The sequence below is a fragment of the Colossoma macropomum genome, unplaced genomic scaffold (genome assembly GCF_904425465.1).
Source record: "Colossoma macropomum unplaced genomic scaffold, Colossoma_macropomum, whole genome shotgun sequence".
Taxonomy (NCBI): Eukaryota; Metazoa; Chordata; class Actinopteri; order Characiformes; family Serrasalmidae; genus Colossoma; species Colossoma macropomum.
This window is the reverse complement of record NW_023494784.1, coordinates 28095453-28111838: the sequence shown is the minus strand read 5'-3', so window position 1 is coordinate 28111838 and position 16386 is coordinate 28095453. Positions and strand designations below refer to the sequence as shown.

Genomic DNA, 16386 nt, shown 5'->3' with positions numbered 1-16386 from the left:
TCACTTTTACCAAAATATCATTGCTGTTGTAACAAAGCTTCTCAGAAATGGTGACTTTAAGAGAAAAGGACAAAACATTCTTAAATGTACATTCATGTAAGATTGTGAGAGATCATGTGATTTTTTATTCCAAGTCATTTTGGACCATTTGTATTGGTCCATTCATCATTTGTTTTCAAGTGTTTATAAAATGAAGGGCAGCTGATGTTCTAAAAAAAGGGATTAGAACAGGTTTTGATACAACAACAACATCAATAGGGTACTTGTTCATTTTTATGATTATGAAGTTTGATCATAACTTTGATTCTACTAAGGGTATTTTATTCTCCAAATAAATACATAGCCATCAATTTACTGCAGCTCACAGTGAAGCTGTTTCACTTTTGAGTTTTTAAAAAAATATTTGGAACATAACCCATTCTACTGACATGCTTAGTTGGACATAAACCTCAAAAATGTATGTAAAAGAATACTCTCTTACTTCTCTACTGAACCCTCTTTGAGGTCTTGTGTTCTAACAAATGCCTTCAACCTGCATCAACTCTTTAAAAAGAAATAAAGCCATCTGTCCACAAAAGGTCAGAGTGATGTGTGTGTTCTTTTAACATGCGACTGCTTGTATGTGCAGGCTCTGTTGGAGGTGGTGAATGATTTGTTTGAGGAGCAGACAGATCTGGAGAAGATTGTGAGGAAGATAATGCATCGTGCTCAAACCCTGCTTAAGTGTGAACGCTGCTCTGTACAGCTACTGGAGGACATTGAGTCTCCGGTGATCCTCTTGTCCTCTCATCTTTTTCTATCCTTTTCTTTCCTTTCCTTTCCATAGACTCCATTAACTGCTGCCTCACAGCTGCTGAAACTTTTTATCTCCTGCAGGTTGTGAAGTTCACTAAGTCCTTTGAGTTGCTGTCACCAAAGTGCAGTGCAGACACTGAGAACAGGTAAGGTCCTCAATCGTTACTTCCACACTTCTGCACCCAAAACATTCTGCCTGATTCTGCGTGAATCCAAACACAACTGTAGCCTGCCAAAATCTATCCAAACCTGATTGTGGCCTGACAAAATTCTATCCAAACCCGACTGAAGCCTGAGAAAATTTTGTCCAAACCTTTCTATAGCCTGATAAAATTCTGTCCAAACCTGACTGTAGCCCAGGAAATTAGGTCCAAACCTGATTTTGGCCTAACAAAATTCTGTCCAAACCTGATTGTGGCCTAACAAAGTTCTGTCCAAACCCAACTGCAGCCCAACAAAATTCTGTCCAAATCCGACTGTAGCCCAACAAAATTATGTCCAAATCTGACTGTAGCCCAACCAATTTATGTCCAAATCTCCCTGTAGCCCAACAAAATTCTGTCCAAATCCAGCTGTAGCCCAACAAAATTCTATCCGAAACTGACTGCAGCCCGTAAAAATTCTGTCCAAACTCAGCCATCACCAAACGGATAAATAAAACTCCAAATTCCTCCTGATGGTGCAATTCTGTTGCCTTAGCAACTCTTTTCTCCTCCCTCTGGAAAGCCTAAAAGAGCCTTGTACAATGATCATTTGCTTCGAGCCTATAACACAGAGCACACCACAGCACATAAACATCCACAATCCATCCCGCCACACTCCCTCGGACTCAGTTACCAGCTCAGCTGGAGATGTGTCTGCTGAAGCACAGCTTAATGTGCCCCGGCTAATAGGAGAAATCACATCAGCCATCATATTAGCAGGTGGGACTTGCAGTATTTCAGTGGTTAGTGTTGCTCTCCATGTAACTGGAAATTCCTTTGTTATAACTCACACACCCACAAAGAAAGGGGTGAGAGAGAGAGAGAGAGATAGAGACAGAGAGAGAGACAGAGAGTGAGAGAGAGAAGCAAAAAAGAAATCAAAACTTCTGAACTGCTAATATTTATTTTACTTGTTGGCTTGGTTACAGTACTCTACCTTGCTTCTGTTATCTGAATGCTTTGACAGTGAATAGGCTTGCCAATAAAGCATGATTGAACAGAATTCAGCTGAACTGAGCTCAGAAAGAGCGTGGTCCCACTTTTGAGCGCTGAGCCCTACACTTTCTCTCAGCCTGCTGATGAATTTTTAAAGCTGGACATTACGAGGCTGTTAAATATTTCTTAGCAGAGTCATTAACACTCCTCAGTGACTCCTGTAGAATCATCTGCTCTTTTAATATAGCCCAAAGGTGTTTGTAGGCCAGTGCTCATCACTGCCTAGCAGGGCTGTATTCTTTTGCACCATGTTATGTTGGACCATGTTCTTCTGTGTTGAGTTTTAACGCATCTTGTTCATTTATTTACGGTCTTATGGTTTATGGTTTTGCTGTGCACATGCCGTGTCAGGTAGCGTTGCACTGTGCTGCTTTGCAGTGTGTTGTGTTGTTGCGCTGAGTTATGTCGATGGGGACTGCGCCGTGTGTGTTTGATTGATGAGTCTCTGGTGCTTCTGCACCACAAGCGTAAGGTTTCTCCCCATGTCAGCTGCTGCTCACCCCCTCCATTCTGCATTGCACAGGATCTTCAAACTCTCTCTATTCAGCACTTAGCAGTCCCCTAAACCCCTTACATCAGCTCCCCGACCAGCCACCACTATCTTACTGCAAACACACAACACGCCAGACCCCCACCTGCGAATTCACACTCCTGTTAGCTTCTGAAGGAGAGAAGAAGGTGGTGTTCAGAGTGTGAACATCACACCAGTGCTGAATGGTACTGATTACTCTCTTGTAATTGCAGAGGAGGGGGAAAAAAGCATCTAAGCGCTGTGATGTTTTTGTATGAGAAATGCCAGCTTAGTCAGAAGAGATGACTAGTGCAATTGTGTTGTGTTTGCGGCTCGTTTTTGGCTGTGATGGCGCTCACCGCAGGTGGAATCATTACAGCAACAGAGAGGACACATGCAGCAGGCCATGCGCTATCGAGGGACCATACGCCACTCATTCCCTCTCTCTCCCCACTACAAACACCTGGCTAATGTTCCATTGCCAAGCTGTGAAATCACACACGCTGCTGGCTACGTCTATTACAACAACACATTTTTCAACTGAATGACACCACTAAAGGAATACAGCAACATGGAGAATATTTTCTCATGAAGAGAAATGTTCCATGTAATTCTGTTTACAGATCCAAATCCAAAACAGTCATAAATCATGACCATTTTCCTACCTTCTTTTATCCCTTGAAATGAAACAGGGTGTTTTTGTTAATGTTTTTTTAAGACTAACATATGTATGTGAGCTTTGTTCTGATTGGTTGCCCTAGATTGTACGTCATTCAAAAAACTGGTGTTGAAACACTTCTTATAACTTTTAACATGTATGGGGGGAGCTAAACTGCTGTATACTGACTGTACGCAGACATATGTAAATGCTTGCTTTTCGTGACAAAAAACAATGAATAAAAAAAAAAAACTTTTTTGCAGCTTTTTTTCCATATATGGAGCATAAGGAGGTAAAAGGAAGAATGGGCCCTTGATACGGGCCCTTTAACTGTATTTGGTCAAATTGTGCTGTGATATCTGCAACCATGGATTTTTGCTAGGTTTCAGGATAAAAACAGCATCTCATGAACAAGCAGAAATTCTGAGTTAATATATCATCACTGTCAGGACAAAATCTTGCTGTTTCTTATTTTTTAATCAGAATTTGTAAACACTTTTACATTATGTGAAAACTGCATGATGAATGGACCAAATCAAGTGGTTCAAAATGACTTGGAATAATAAAGTGTTCGTATATTAATTTATTTTAAAGTTAGTTGCATTTTTAGATGTGAAACAACTCGGGGATCTGGCTTGTAGCTTACTCACACACTCAGTCACTCATACATGGTTAAAGTTGCTCCACAATGGGGTGCTATTCAGTAGCATGTCTGAAGGCTGAAGTGGCACACACCCACAGGAACTTGATTGGCCACTACAGGTGCCATTCTCATTAAAACTGGTTGTTAATAGGTTAGTAGGTTGTCAATTTTCTACAAACGTGGGCCTCATCTGTGGCTTCTTTTTAAAAATAAGAGAAAGTAGTTGTACCAGAGCCAATTTAACGTTTTTCTCTCGTTATATCAAAAACATGACTGCGGAACACTAGAGCATGCTTAAGAATGGGTCCTCAGTAAGTGTGGGTGAAATGAGCTAAATGGCTCATTCCTTTAATTTTGGAAAATACAAGTATGCATTCCATAAAAAAATAAAAAAGAACTTACCTGTATTTTCTGTTTTTCTACAGAAAACAGGTTTTGTTCAGTGGGGCGCTTGTATCTCTGCTACTCAGTGCTGAAGTGGATAGACATGGCCTTCAAATCAGAATGTTTCTGCAATGATGTGTGTTGTGTAAAGAAAACATTGCAGGGGGATTTTGTATGGTCCTAGTTGCTGCTCACAACAAGCGGCAAAAACAGACTGGAATAAAAATGTACTTTAAAGGCAAGCAGACTAGGCCTCATGATTTTGTTCACTAAATTACAATGTAATTGTTCTTGATTAACTAAATAAATATCATACTTAAACCAGTAATAGCGCCAGGACCGTTTCAGCATTGTCCAAACACTACAGTAGGAAATAAAACTACTGCTAGCTAAACAGAAAAAAAAATCTTTGCTTGCAGACACAAGTGCAATGACCAACATGACCTTAACATGCTGGCAATTTCTAGGATTTACGCCTTCAGTGTTAATAGGCTGGCTTATGATTGTGCCACATACAGAATTGGACATCTGTAATTACTGTCTATCTAATGTTATTAGATAGACTTAGAAATACTATGTTCATACACTTACGGTCTTTAAATCCATGTATTGGACTACCCTAGCACATATGAGCGATTATTTTGGATGGGCCAGTGCTATGAGTACTATACTATATACAGTACTATGGCCAATCAAACCACTGTTGCTTATCTAACCTATATCTAACAAGGAAACAGAAGTAGATTTTAATGGTTTGTATGGAAGATTATTTTAAAATAATTACAAAAAATTTACAAACAAGTTCTACTACTACATGCCAATTGCGATATCTCTTTCAGATGTATCAGAACTGGCATATACTGGTCCCATTTCAACTTTAGATAAACATTAACTACTACCACTTTCAGTTAGTTAGCTAGCTAGGTCATTCTGACTGAGAGAAAGTTGTGCTGTTGATTTTTAGTTTTAACCAGTGGGAGTTGACAATGGCAGTGATTTCAACTGTGGTAGTTATGCCGTTTTACCTTTTAGTCTAATAGACAGCAAGAGTATCATATTATCTACAAAGTCAAATTACACTATTCATAGATGCCCCCCAATCTCAAACTCAATTTGGTGCTTCACAAGAGCAGGGCTTTACATCAGTGACAATGTGGGTCCTTGTTCTTGTGTAAAGTTACCTTCTTGGACATGAAATGTTTTGTTCTGACGGTGGTGATATAGCATAATAAAACAGTTTTTTTTGTCTGTTTTTTTGCAAAGCATAAAGCAAAAAAGCTCTGAAAGAATTATATGCAAGCCTTGCTGAGAAAAACCCACAGCGTACATCTGAAAGTTTAAGACCACTCTTTAATGGGCCTGTAAGTGAAGCATACAGAACTTATGTGTTTAATTTACTGAATACTGCAGGGGCTAGGAGGGCTGGATTGTCTAAAGCCATTGCTGGAGCCATTATGTCCATTTGTGTGTATATGTGTGTATGAGAGATCTGTCCTGTTCTGCTTCCATAGGCTTGAGCTGCTCAGCAGTGAGCTGTAGAAAAGAACATACGACCCCGGAGAGACAGGCTTTTTGCACATCTTCAACTCTATGCTCAAATCTCACTCACTCTTACTGATGCAGTCCAGCGGTTACCCAGTGGTTTACAGGGAAAAGCGCTGTAAATTGTGTTACAGTCGCAGGGGTGTGATGTGGAACCATGATAGAGCTCCCTCTCTGCTCAAAACAAGAGACTTGGCTGATCATACAGAAAGAAAGAAAGAGAGAGCACCCTATGCCTCTTTGGTGCTTGTGGGTGGATATAACAATCAGAGCGTTAACTTTTCATTACTCCAGCAGGCTTGGGAGAGCCTTATTAAAATGCATGAAAGGTTCATTAGATATGAATCGCTGCTGAGGAGTGGCACCATAAACAATAACAACTCTGCATGAGGCCTGCTACAGCTACCTGCAAAGTGCTTGGTCCAGCTTTTGCTTCATTGAGGAACATTACATAAATGGCTAATAGCATCCCTAATACTTCCTACACATCCTGCTTTTATTTTGGACTACTCTGGTGGATGGATAAGTTCTGACCCCAACCCTCTGCCCTGATGCCTTTGATGTTAAATTTTCAATGTTCATCATAGTTTTTTCATTTATTTTTCAGTTTTAAGGACAGCATGGAAAAGTCCTCATACTCTGACTGGCTGATCAACAACAGTATAGCAGAGCTGGTGGCCTCCACTGGCCTGCCGGTCAACATTAGCGATGCCTACCAGGACCCTCGCTTCGATGCTGAGGTAGACACTCCTTCCCACTCCACAACCAGCATTCATATTAGCCCAGATTTTGGCCTACTATAATTATGAGCTTCCAACTGGGAAAATCTTGTACTTGTTTCACTTTGAGATGGAGTTAATAGTAATAAACTCAAGAAAGAAAAAGGAACCCAGGTTGTGATCAGTAATGACCGGCATGTACACACCATGTGCAACCAGGAAACAAACACAAGAGCTTTTCATATACATAATTTCATAGATTTTTAACAGTACAGCATCATACTATGATAAGTACACATATAATAATATATAAGTTGCTGTCAGAACAAAACCGTATATCTCGAAAATGGTGAGTTTTCAAGAGGTTCTTAACTTTAATATATGTTAATATAAAAAAAAAAAAATAATCTAAGTCATTGTGGAACCATGTGGAATCAATCAAAAATGTAATGTTCACACTATGGACAGCTAGCATTTTATTTATATATACCAAATATATTTATATATAGCAAAATAAACTAGGTAATTAAAGTAAGGATAGTATTTTGGAGAAAATATCAAAATAAAAATGTTTCAGAGTTTGTCCCTACTTGTAGTTTTACAAGCCTTTTTTAAGCTGTAAGCTGTTTTAAACTTATATAAAGTACAAACCCTGAACTGCCTCATATAAAACCTTATACAAAATACAAAATCCTGAACTGCCTCATATAAAAACTTATATAAACTACAAACACTGAACTGCCTCATATAAAACCTTATACAAACTACAAACCCTGAACTGCCTCATATAAAACCTTATACAAAATACAAAATCCTGAACTGCCTCATATAAAAACTTATATAAACTACAAACCCTGAACTGCCTCATATAAAACCTTATAAAAATGCAAAAACCTGAACTGCCTCATATAAAACCTTGAACTTTATACAAAATAGAAAAACCTGAACTGCCTCATATAAAATCTTATACAAAATAGAAAAACCTGAACTGCCTTTTTCAACTCCCATAAACAAAACGTTTAATGTTGCAAATAAATTTAAATGAAGTTTGTGCAAAGTCTACACTGAGTCTGACAGTAAGCATTGTTATAATTGAGGTACTGTTTCAGTTTTCCACAAGAGACAGCATGTCAGTATAGTTACATCAAAACAATTTTTGGGTACTGCTGTGAAATTGTTAGATCTTTTATAAATGGGTAAGTTGGACACACTCATTTCCGTTGTTACACTAGATCCAACTTCAGAGTTCCCTCCCCGTCCTACATTGATCAAAATGAATTATTTAATCAATGCAGGTCTATCTCAACAGTATCACAGAGTGAGTGGCATATGTGATATACTCTTTTGAAAAGACATTTCATAAAATTTCATGTCCTAAAACTGAACAAAAATTCAGGGGCCTGAAAACAAGCATCCTTTAAAAGATGTCCATGGTCTGTATATGAAACACCACATCTTCAGACATGTACAGGAAACTGCCAAACCACATATGGCAGTATGAAAGTGTTGTCATGTAGGGAAACATGTTATTTACCTGTCAGAGTGGATCTACTGGAGTGTTCCAGGTGCTGATCAGTGAGCACTACTGTAAAGGAAGAGTAACAGAGCAGAATGATGTGCTGCCCTATACCAGTCCAGCTTTGATCTCTGTCTGCTGTCGTGCACTGATGAATTATATAATACTCCTTTGATGTATCTTTGGCGAAGATTCTTTCAGATTCTCTCCTATTTCCTGCTGAAACATTGATGCCCATTTTATCAGATTGTTTTTATAGAAAAATGTCCTGTGCTGTGTATTTGACACAACCTATGAGACTGAGGCAATGTGCAGGTTTTGTAGCGAGTTACTAGTGCTTGTGTCATCTGTGTGTGTTTGCATTAGGCAGATCAGTTCTCTGGCTTCCACATCCGCTCAGTCCTGTGTGTGCCCATTTGGAACAGCAACCATCAGATTATTGGTAAGTTTGTAAATCCATTTCTGTTCTATATGTTTGTGTTGTCTCGTTTCTGCCCTGTGAGTGTGTTAATTTTGTTCTTCAGTGGTTTGTTTTTAAGTGGTATTGATAAGAGATTTATGTGCAGTTATGTGGATGCACTATATGGAAATTGTTGGCAAATATACATGTACATATCTGCTTATGCTGATATATAAACACATATAAAATGTAGTAACTAGGGCATAATGATAATAATAGTAATAATAATAGTAATCATAGTAATAATAATAAGTATAATTTATAAAGCACTTTCAATTTCAACAAAAGATATTGTCGCTGTCCGAAGAAAAGCAAGTATCTCCAAAATAGTAACTTCACAGGACAGGGCAAAAACATTCTTTACTTTCAATGTAAGTTAATGGAAAGAGATTTTATTCTAGGCGATTTTGGAGCATTTCTATTGATTCAAAAAAAAAATGAAAGACATTTTCACTCACTGCTGTGGAGGTTAGCTTGTTGCTGACTGAGAGGAAATTTCTCAGCCGGAAGGAGTTTTGAGGGGGGATGCAAGGTGATGCCACCCACTTGTTAAAAAATGACAAAAATCACCCCTCTGGTAAAACTGCCACCCCTTTCCATCAATTAGAGATTATTGTTACATGAAATCACATGCAATGTCTATTATACATACCTTAATTTCATATTTAAGATTATACACCAAGTTGCCTTGATGTGTTACACATGGGGTACACATGCTGTCCTGTACACAGGCTATGTTTGCATGCTTGTGTTTAGATATATATTGGTACTGCAACAAGGAGAAGGGGAAGCTGGCCCCTGACCCCCTGTATTAAAACATGTTCATTTCTGTGAGTGTTTGTGGATGCAGTTAAAGCTGATTGATTTCGGGGGAATATCTCATTGTGATTTTTCTGATCAACATGGCACTAATTTTTGTAAATTAAGGCCTGTTGTTTTGGCCGTGATGACTGGCATATTTTTCTGGCTTAAACACTGAATGTAGATTTCCATATAAAATTGATTAATCCCTACATGCGTCTGTGTGTGAGGGCAAGGGATTTAGTCTGTTTAGGTTTTGTGAAAACATTAATGCATAATACAACTTTATGTGCATGTGTGTTACTGGGTCTTCCTTGTGAATGTGTGAGAAGTAGAGGGAGTGTGAGGGTGAGAGTAAGTGTGCCTGTGCAGGTCATACAGCATGTGTGGGTGTATATGTGTGTGGGTGGACTATCAGGAAACAGACTGAAAATCATTATAACTGCACAACAGCAAGTAGAGGTGCAGAACAGAGTCAAGGATATGTTCATTCAAAAGGATGTTCTTTCTCTGACTCTCTGCTCCCTCCCTCCCTCTTTCTCTCTCTCTCTCTCTCTCTCTCTCTCTCTCTTTCTCACTCTCACTCTACTGCCTTCTCTCTCTTGCCACAAAACTTTCACTCAAATCCTCAGCATTTCTCTGCTTAAATACAGAATAGATAAGGTTTTCATTCTTAGTAAATGCAGCCAAATGAAGGTTACAAGAGTGAGGAATTTCAGCAACAGAAGCAGCATTTTTCACAGCTCCTGTTACTCTTAGATTTGCCTTTAGGTGGAATTTCATCTACTCTAGTCAGCATAGCTGATGAATACACCTTTACAAGCGTAGTCCCTCTCTGTCTGTAAAAATGGAATTCTCCATTAACTGTCAATTAGACTCTTGAGCCCAGCCCTTGATTTCTTTAATGTGTCAGTTAAAAGGAAGGAGAAGCGAAAGAGGTCGTTTTCTCTCTGGCATCCTGCCCAATCACAGTGCTGGAACACGAAAGCCGCTGAGGATACTCCCACAGCAGCAACACGACTACGAACTCACGATTACACAAGCAATATTCTTCGTCATCATCACCGTACACACACATACACAGTCCACGCCCACACACTTCAGCCTTTCATCCTTCCATTCGCACATACCTCTCTCTCATCTACAAAAACTTCTCCTTTATCTCTTCCTGTCCTAGATATTCTAGCAGTATAGAGTATAGATTGAGGGAAGATCAGTCTTTTTAGCAGCGTTCACTAATTAGGGCTGTAACATTTAACCCTCACAGCCATACAATTACATTAACCCTTCAATTTGAATTTCTTGCATCATAGATTCTCATCATTTCTCTATTTTGATTATTATAGCTACTCTATGCTTGTATTACTTTCTAATTCTTTTCTATTTTTATTCAGAATTACTTTACCAAAACATACAGTTTTCTAGCCTTATTCTGATGTTGTTTATTTTGTGTCTCATTGTTGGTTATTGTGTTGCCCTGTTATCTTTTATGCACTTCTTCAGGCTCATTGTAAGCCAGATGGTTGATCAGTGAACAGCTCTATTAAAGAAGTGTAATGGGCTGTATCTTAAGAGCAGTATCAGAAGGGCCATATCTCCAGGGTAGTTCTGAATATGCTGTAGGACTTTATCTGTCGGGAGAAATTTTCAGAGAGTTTTTACTATAGAGCAGTGGCCATAAAGTTATGTCTCTAGAGCATTATCTACAGGGTTCTAGCTCTAGAGAAATAACACTAGGGCTGTATTTCTAGTGTAAAAGATATAGGATTGTGTCTTTAGGGCATGAGACTATAGGGTTGTAAAATCTAGAGCAATAGCTACAGGGTTGTATCTCCAGAGCAATACCTAAAGGGTTTTGTCACTATAGCAGCAGCAATAGGGTTGTGTCTCTAGAGTAGTAGGTCTAGTGTTTTATGTCTAGAGCAGCAACTACAGAGCTGTGTTGCTAAAGTATATATGGAGTTGTATTGCTAGAGCAATAACTGTAGAGTTGTATCTCCAGAGCAGTAACTACAGCGTTGTATCTCAGGAGCAGCAGTTATAGTATCATATCTCTTATTCAATGTCTATAGACATGCAGCTCTCGATCAATAACTATAGCGTTGCATCTCTAGAGCAGTAACTATAGGGTTACATTTCTGGAGCAGTACTTATAGGGTCATGTGTCTAAGGTTATATCTCTAGAGCAGTGACTATAGAGGTGCATCTCTAGACCAGTGACTATCTGGTTGTATATCTAAAGCAATGACTATAGAGGTGCATTTCTTGGACCAGTAACTATCTGGATGTATATCGAAAGCAGTGACTATAGAGGTACATCTCTAGACCAGTGACTATCTGGTTGTATGTCTAAAGAAGTGACTACAGGGGTGCATCTCTAAACTAGTGATTATCTGGTTGTATAATTAAAACAGTGACTATAGAGGTGCATCTCTAGACCAGTGACTATCTGGTTGTATAATTAAAACAGTGACTATAGAGGTGCATCTCTAGACCAGTGACTATCTGGTTGTATAATTAAAACAGTGACTATAGAGGTGCATCTCTAGACCAGTAACTATCTGGTTGTATGTCAAAAACAGCAACAGTAGAGGTGCATTTCTTGGACCAGTGACAGCCGGGTTCTGTATCTAAAGGCAATAGGGTTGTATCTCTAGAGCAGTAACTATACAACTAGATCTATAAAGCAGTGACTTCAGGGTTGTACCTGTACAGCAGTAGCTATAGGGATGTGTCTCTAGAGCAATGGCTACAGGGTTGGATCTCTAAAGGAATAACTAGAGAACTCAATCTAGAGTAGTGACAATAGGGTTGTATCTCTAGAGCAGTGGCTGTAAGATTTCTAGGACAGTAGCTATAGGATTGTATATTTCGTGTCAATACAGTTGTGTCACTAGAGCAGTCACTATATGGCTCTAGAGCATAGGAACTGAATTAAACAGGCCAGTGTGGCTGCGGGTTTTCATTCCAAAAAGAAGAAGCAAACATGATATGCTGTTTGCAGACTGAGACCAACTGATTAAACTAGCAGAATAAGGTAAATTCCTGCTGGTTTAGAATGAAAACCATTCTAAACATGCTGCCACACTGTCCATTTGCAGATAATCTCAGGCACCCCTTCACTAGAGCAGTAACTATATGGTTGCATTTCCAGAGCAATAACTGTGAAGTTGTATCTCTGGAGTTGTATCTCAAGAGCAATAACTATAGAGGCATATCTCTAGAGCAATAACAATAAAATTGTATCTCTACATCAGTAGGGCTGTATCTTTAGAGCAGCAGCTGTAGCACTGTATCTCTAGCGCAGCAGCTCTATGCTCAGCTTTATGAATGAGCATAATGAGGGGATGCGTGGGAGGATGAGCAGGGGGCTGGGGGGTGAGTCTGTCGATAAAAGCACAAACCAGTTTTAATTGCCCGCCAGCATTTGCCACACTGGTGAGAGAGAGAGAGAGAAAGAGGGAGAGAGAGGGAGGGAGAGAAGAAGAGAGAGATATTTGACTCCTTCATTGAAACAGATAAAATGGTTGGCTTATTTTAATGATCATGCAGCCATAATAATAACAATAAAACTCTCATCTTGTATATATGGGCAGCAATATGAAGAAGTATGAGAGAGAAAGTCAGACATAAGCTGCATGCTGTGTGCTTGTGCATGTGTTGCAGGTGTGGCACAGGTCCTGAACAGGTTGGATGGGAAACCATTTGATGATGCAGATCAAAGACTGTTTGAGGTACGACAAATGCATTTGGTTTTGACGCTTTGAAAACTACAGTGATACTTTGTGTTGCCTGATGCTTTACCATATTTTCACTTTTTCTTTCACTGTTCTCTCTCTTTCTTTCTCTCTCAGGCGTTTGTGATATTCTGTGGGTTAGGGATCAATAACACTATAATGTACGATCAGGTGAAGAAATCCTGGGCCAAACAGTCGGTCGCACTGGATGTAAGTTTTTCTTGCTCAGACAGACGGAGAGACAGACACACTCACATGCATAGAAATCTTCATACACAAGCACACACATACACATAATAATGTGTATATCTGGGAGAGATATGCAGAAAGGATGAATTTGATTGGTGGACTGTTGGCCTAGTTTTGGAGGAACAGGGGTAAGGAGAGGGCGGAGTTTCGTGACTGCATGGCGGCCGACAGCAGCTATGACTCATACAGGGCACTGAACTGACACCCCGCCACTGCCCCCCCAAACTCCCACTTCTCTGCACTCATTTCACTCTCCTCTTACTCTCCCTCCCCCCCTTTCCCCCCTCTTTAACTGCTCTCTTTGTCTTTTTGCATTTCTCTCATTCACACTTCACTTCCTCCTCTCATGTCCTCTATCTCTGTGTATCGTTTTCTCTATCACCAGTGACCTCTGGACCACTGACCACTGCTCTCTCTCTCTCACTCTCCGTTGCTCTTTACTTCTGAATCCTCTTCACTTCTTACAGTGCATTCCCCATAAATTGTACAGTGACACATTTGTTTGTTGTGTTAGCTTTGTACTCCAGCATGTTGCATTTGTAATAAAACAGTGACTGTACAAACTGTCAACTTTGTCAATGGACTTTACATTTGAAGTAGGGGAACCATATAGGAATCACAGCCTTTTTATACAGGACCCAATTAAAATGAACATAAGTAAAAGTAAAAAATCTTAAATAAAATGATCACATTTAGTACTTGCAAATCATTTGAGATCAATGATTACCTGAAATCTGCGACCCATTCATCAGTGTTTCCCAACCTTAGTCCTGCAGGTACACTGCTTTTCATATTCTAGTGCTTTTCCTGCTTTAACACACCCACATCAACTCTGTAAGGGGTTGTAATCAGGGTTGGCCAAAATACTTTGTGTGAAAAAATAGTGATGGCTGAATTCTGAATATGCTGTCCAAATGGATTCAATAATGTATACCATTGTAATACATGAAAAAGTAAAGAATTATAAATAGAATAAATTTAGTATACTTTTTACATTATATCTTGGTAAGGCAGAGAGGAAAAACGCTGTACCTCACCTTACTGGTTCGCAGTTTTCTGCATATAAAACATGTAAATGTCTGTTAAAATATGTATGTTGAAAAATTCCCTATCATTCACTATCACTGCTGCTCCCACAATCCCCTGAGCAGAAGTCCGGTACAACACCAATGCTGATCACTTGCAAACATGTCCTCTTAGAATATTAGTTTAATCATTCCTTAAAAAGAGCTCAGTAACACTGAAATTACTAACTCGTTCATCACAATGATTTATTGGTCTACTCCGGCTTTAGCAGAGCTCAGCAGCACTGAGATTAATAACAGATCATCACATTGCAGGAACTTCAGTATTTGTAAACAGGCTGTTAACTAAGATCCTGTTTAGAGTTCGTCTAGCAAGCATGTTTGCTAAATGTTGTGTGCTGATTCTAAAATAATTCATAAACACGTACTGAAGGTGTTTCTTTTGAATATTGTAAGTTTTTTATTTAGTGGGTAAGTATTCTAACAGTATTCTACAAATGTAAAAAGTAACTCTATTCTGAATACTGCCTTTACGCAGTATAACTTGGACTGAATATAGATACTTAATGTTTGTACTCTGAATACGTATTCCCAATATTTGTATTTTTATCATTTGTATCATTACTTCTAGCCCTGGTTGTAAATGAGCTGATTAGTTGGATTAGCTTTGTTGGGAGCAGGGAAAACACTAAACACTGCCATAGACATGAGGAGACACTAATCCTGTGCTCTGTAATGCAGCAATTTCCAGATCCTTCTTGTTTTGAAGACTTTTTGCCTTCACTCTTCTTTTCAGCAGGTGAAATTAATGTTTAATGGTGTTCAGGCTGAGTGTCATGAACATTATTACTTTTACCCTTAAAAGCTCCATAGCTACTTTACTCTAAAAAAGCATGCTTTGAATTTACTTGAATCAAATGTGCACATCGATTCCTCAGGATGAAACTACATTACATCAACGCAATTCTTCCCAAAAGTAAGTAAAAAAGTCAATAATTGCATTTATGTAATATATATTTATTCATGCAGGACCAATGACTTTAAATCAATTACAATCAATGCAACATTTTTGTAGTGTAGTATGTTTCAGATTATTGTACTGCTGCAAAGACGAGCGGTGTCCAGTGAGTTTTGAGCCATTTGGTTGGATCTGGGCATTGCAGATGCCTCTGTATGCCTCAGAACAGTCCGATGCTCATCAATGAAAACAAAATGAGTCAGTTCCCTTGGCAGTCATACATGCCTTTGCCAGGTTAATCTTCATCTAATCTGTCCATATGAATTTGTCCCTGAACACCACAGGTTATGTAATTACTTTTTTAGCAAGCTGCAGCCTGTTTGTAGTTTGTGGGCACCTGTTTGTCCAATGTTTCTTCTGAAATCAACATTATAAATAGGGAGTGTGTCCCCCCTTAACAGCATCTTCTCTTTTGTGAAGTCTTTACATTGTTGGAAGATGGCTGTGAGGATTTGATTTCATTCAGCTACAAGAGTATTAGTGAAGTCAGGTACTGATGTTGGATGATTAGTTCTGAATCACAAATGTCACACCATCCCATCCCAGGGTCAAAAGTATTTGATGGTACTCCGTCATTCCAGGGAATGATGGTGACTTGTGCAGCAATAGTCTTTTTATGCTATACAGAACTATTCTTTAAATAATATATCGTTTACCATAGAAACACATGCATCTCCAAAATGGTAGCTTTACAGGAGATCTTTTAATGTAGTTTTATGTAAATAGGTTTTATTCCAGGTGATTGTGGAATATGTCTATTAGTCCATTCATCATGAAATTTTTACACCATGTGAAGGACAGCTGCCATGTTCAAATGATGTAGAAAAATAAAAATAAAAAACAAATACATAGATACGTGTTTTTTTGGACAGCAGGTTCGCCTTCATGGATATCATGGAAGTATCAAGAATTTTTTTAAATAAGCAAAGAACTTCTTAAGCATTCAAATGATTGATTGACTTGATCTTTCAAATTTTTCAGCGAACAATAGTTTTCACACCTAAAAAGGAGTTATGCTGTAATGTAAAAACAGAAGTAGTCAGGAATAACACAAAAAATCTCAAAGCAGTATTAACATTATTAAAAGAACTCCCTCTTTAAGGATGTACCTTTGAATGAAAACTGATAT

The 16386-nt window shown here is 38.7% G+C and overlaps 1 protein-coding gene across 1 annotated transcript in view; it reads left to right on the top strand.

Moving 5' to 3' along the window:
• Positions 1-16386, top strand: part of pde11a (phosphodiesterase 11a) — a 70128-nt gene that overhangs the window by 23233 nt on the left and 30509 nt on the right. Inside the window, exons 4-9 of the mRNA XM_036566997.1 lie at positions 629-769; positions 877-941; positions 6340-6472; positions 8334-8409; positions 12895-12962; positions 13083-13175. Coding sequence (XP_036422890.1) covers positions 629-769; positions 877-941; positions 6340-6472; positions 8334-8409; positions 12895-12962; positions 13083-13175 — 576 coding nt within the window. The remainder of the gene's footprint in view (positions 1-628; positions 770-876; positions 942-6339; positions 6473-8333; positions 8410-12894; positions 12963-13082; positions 13176-16386) is intronic.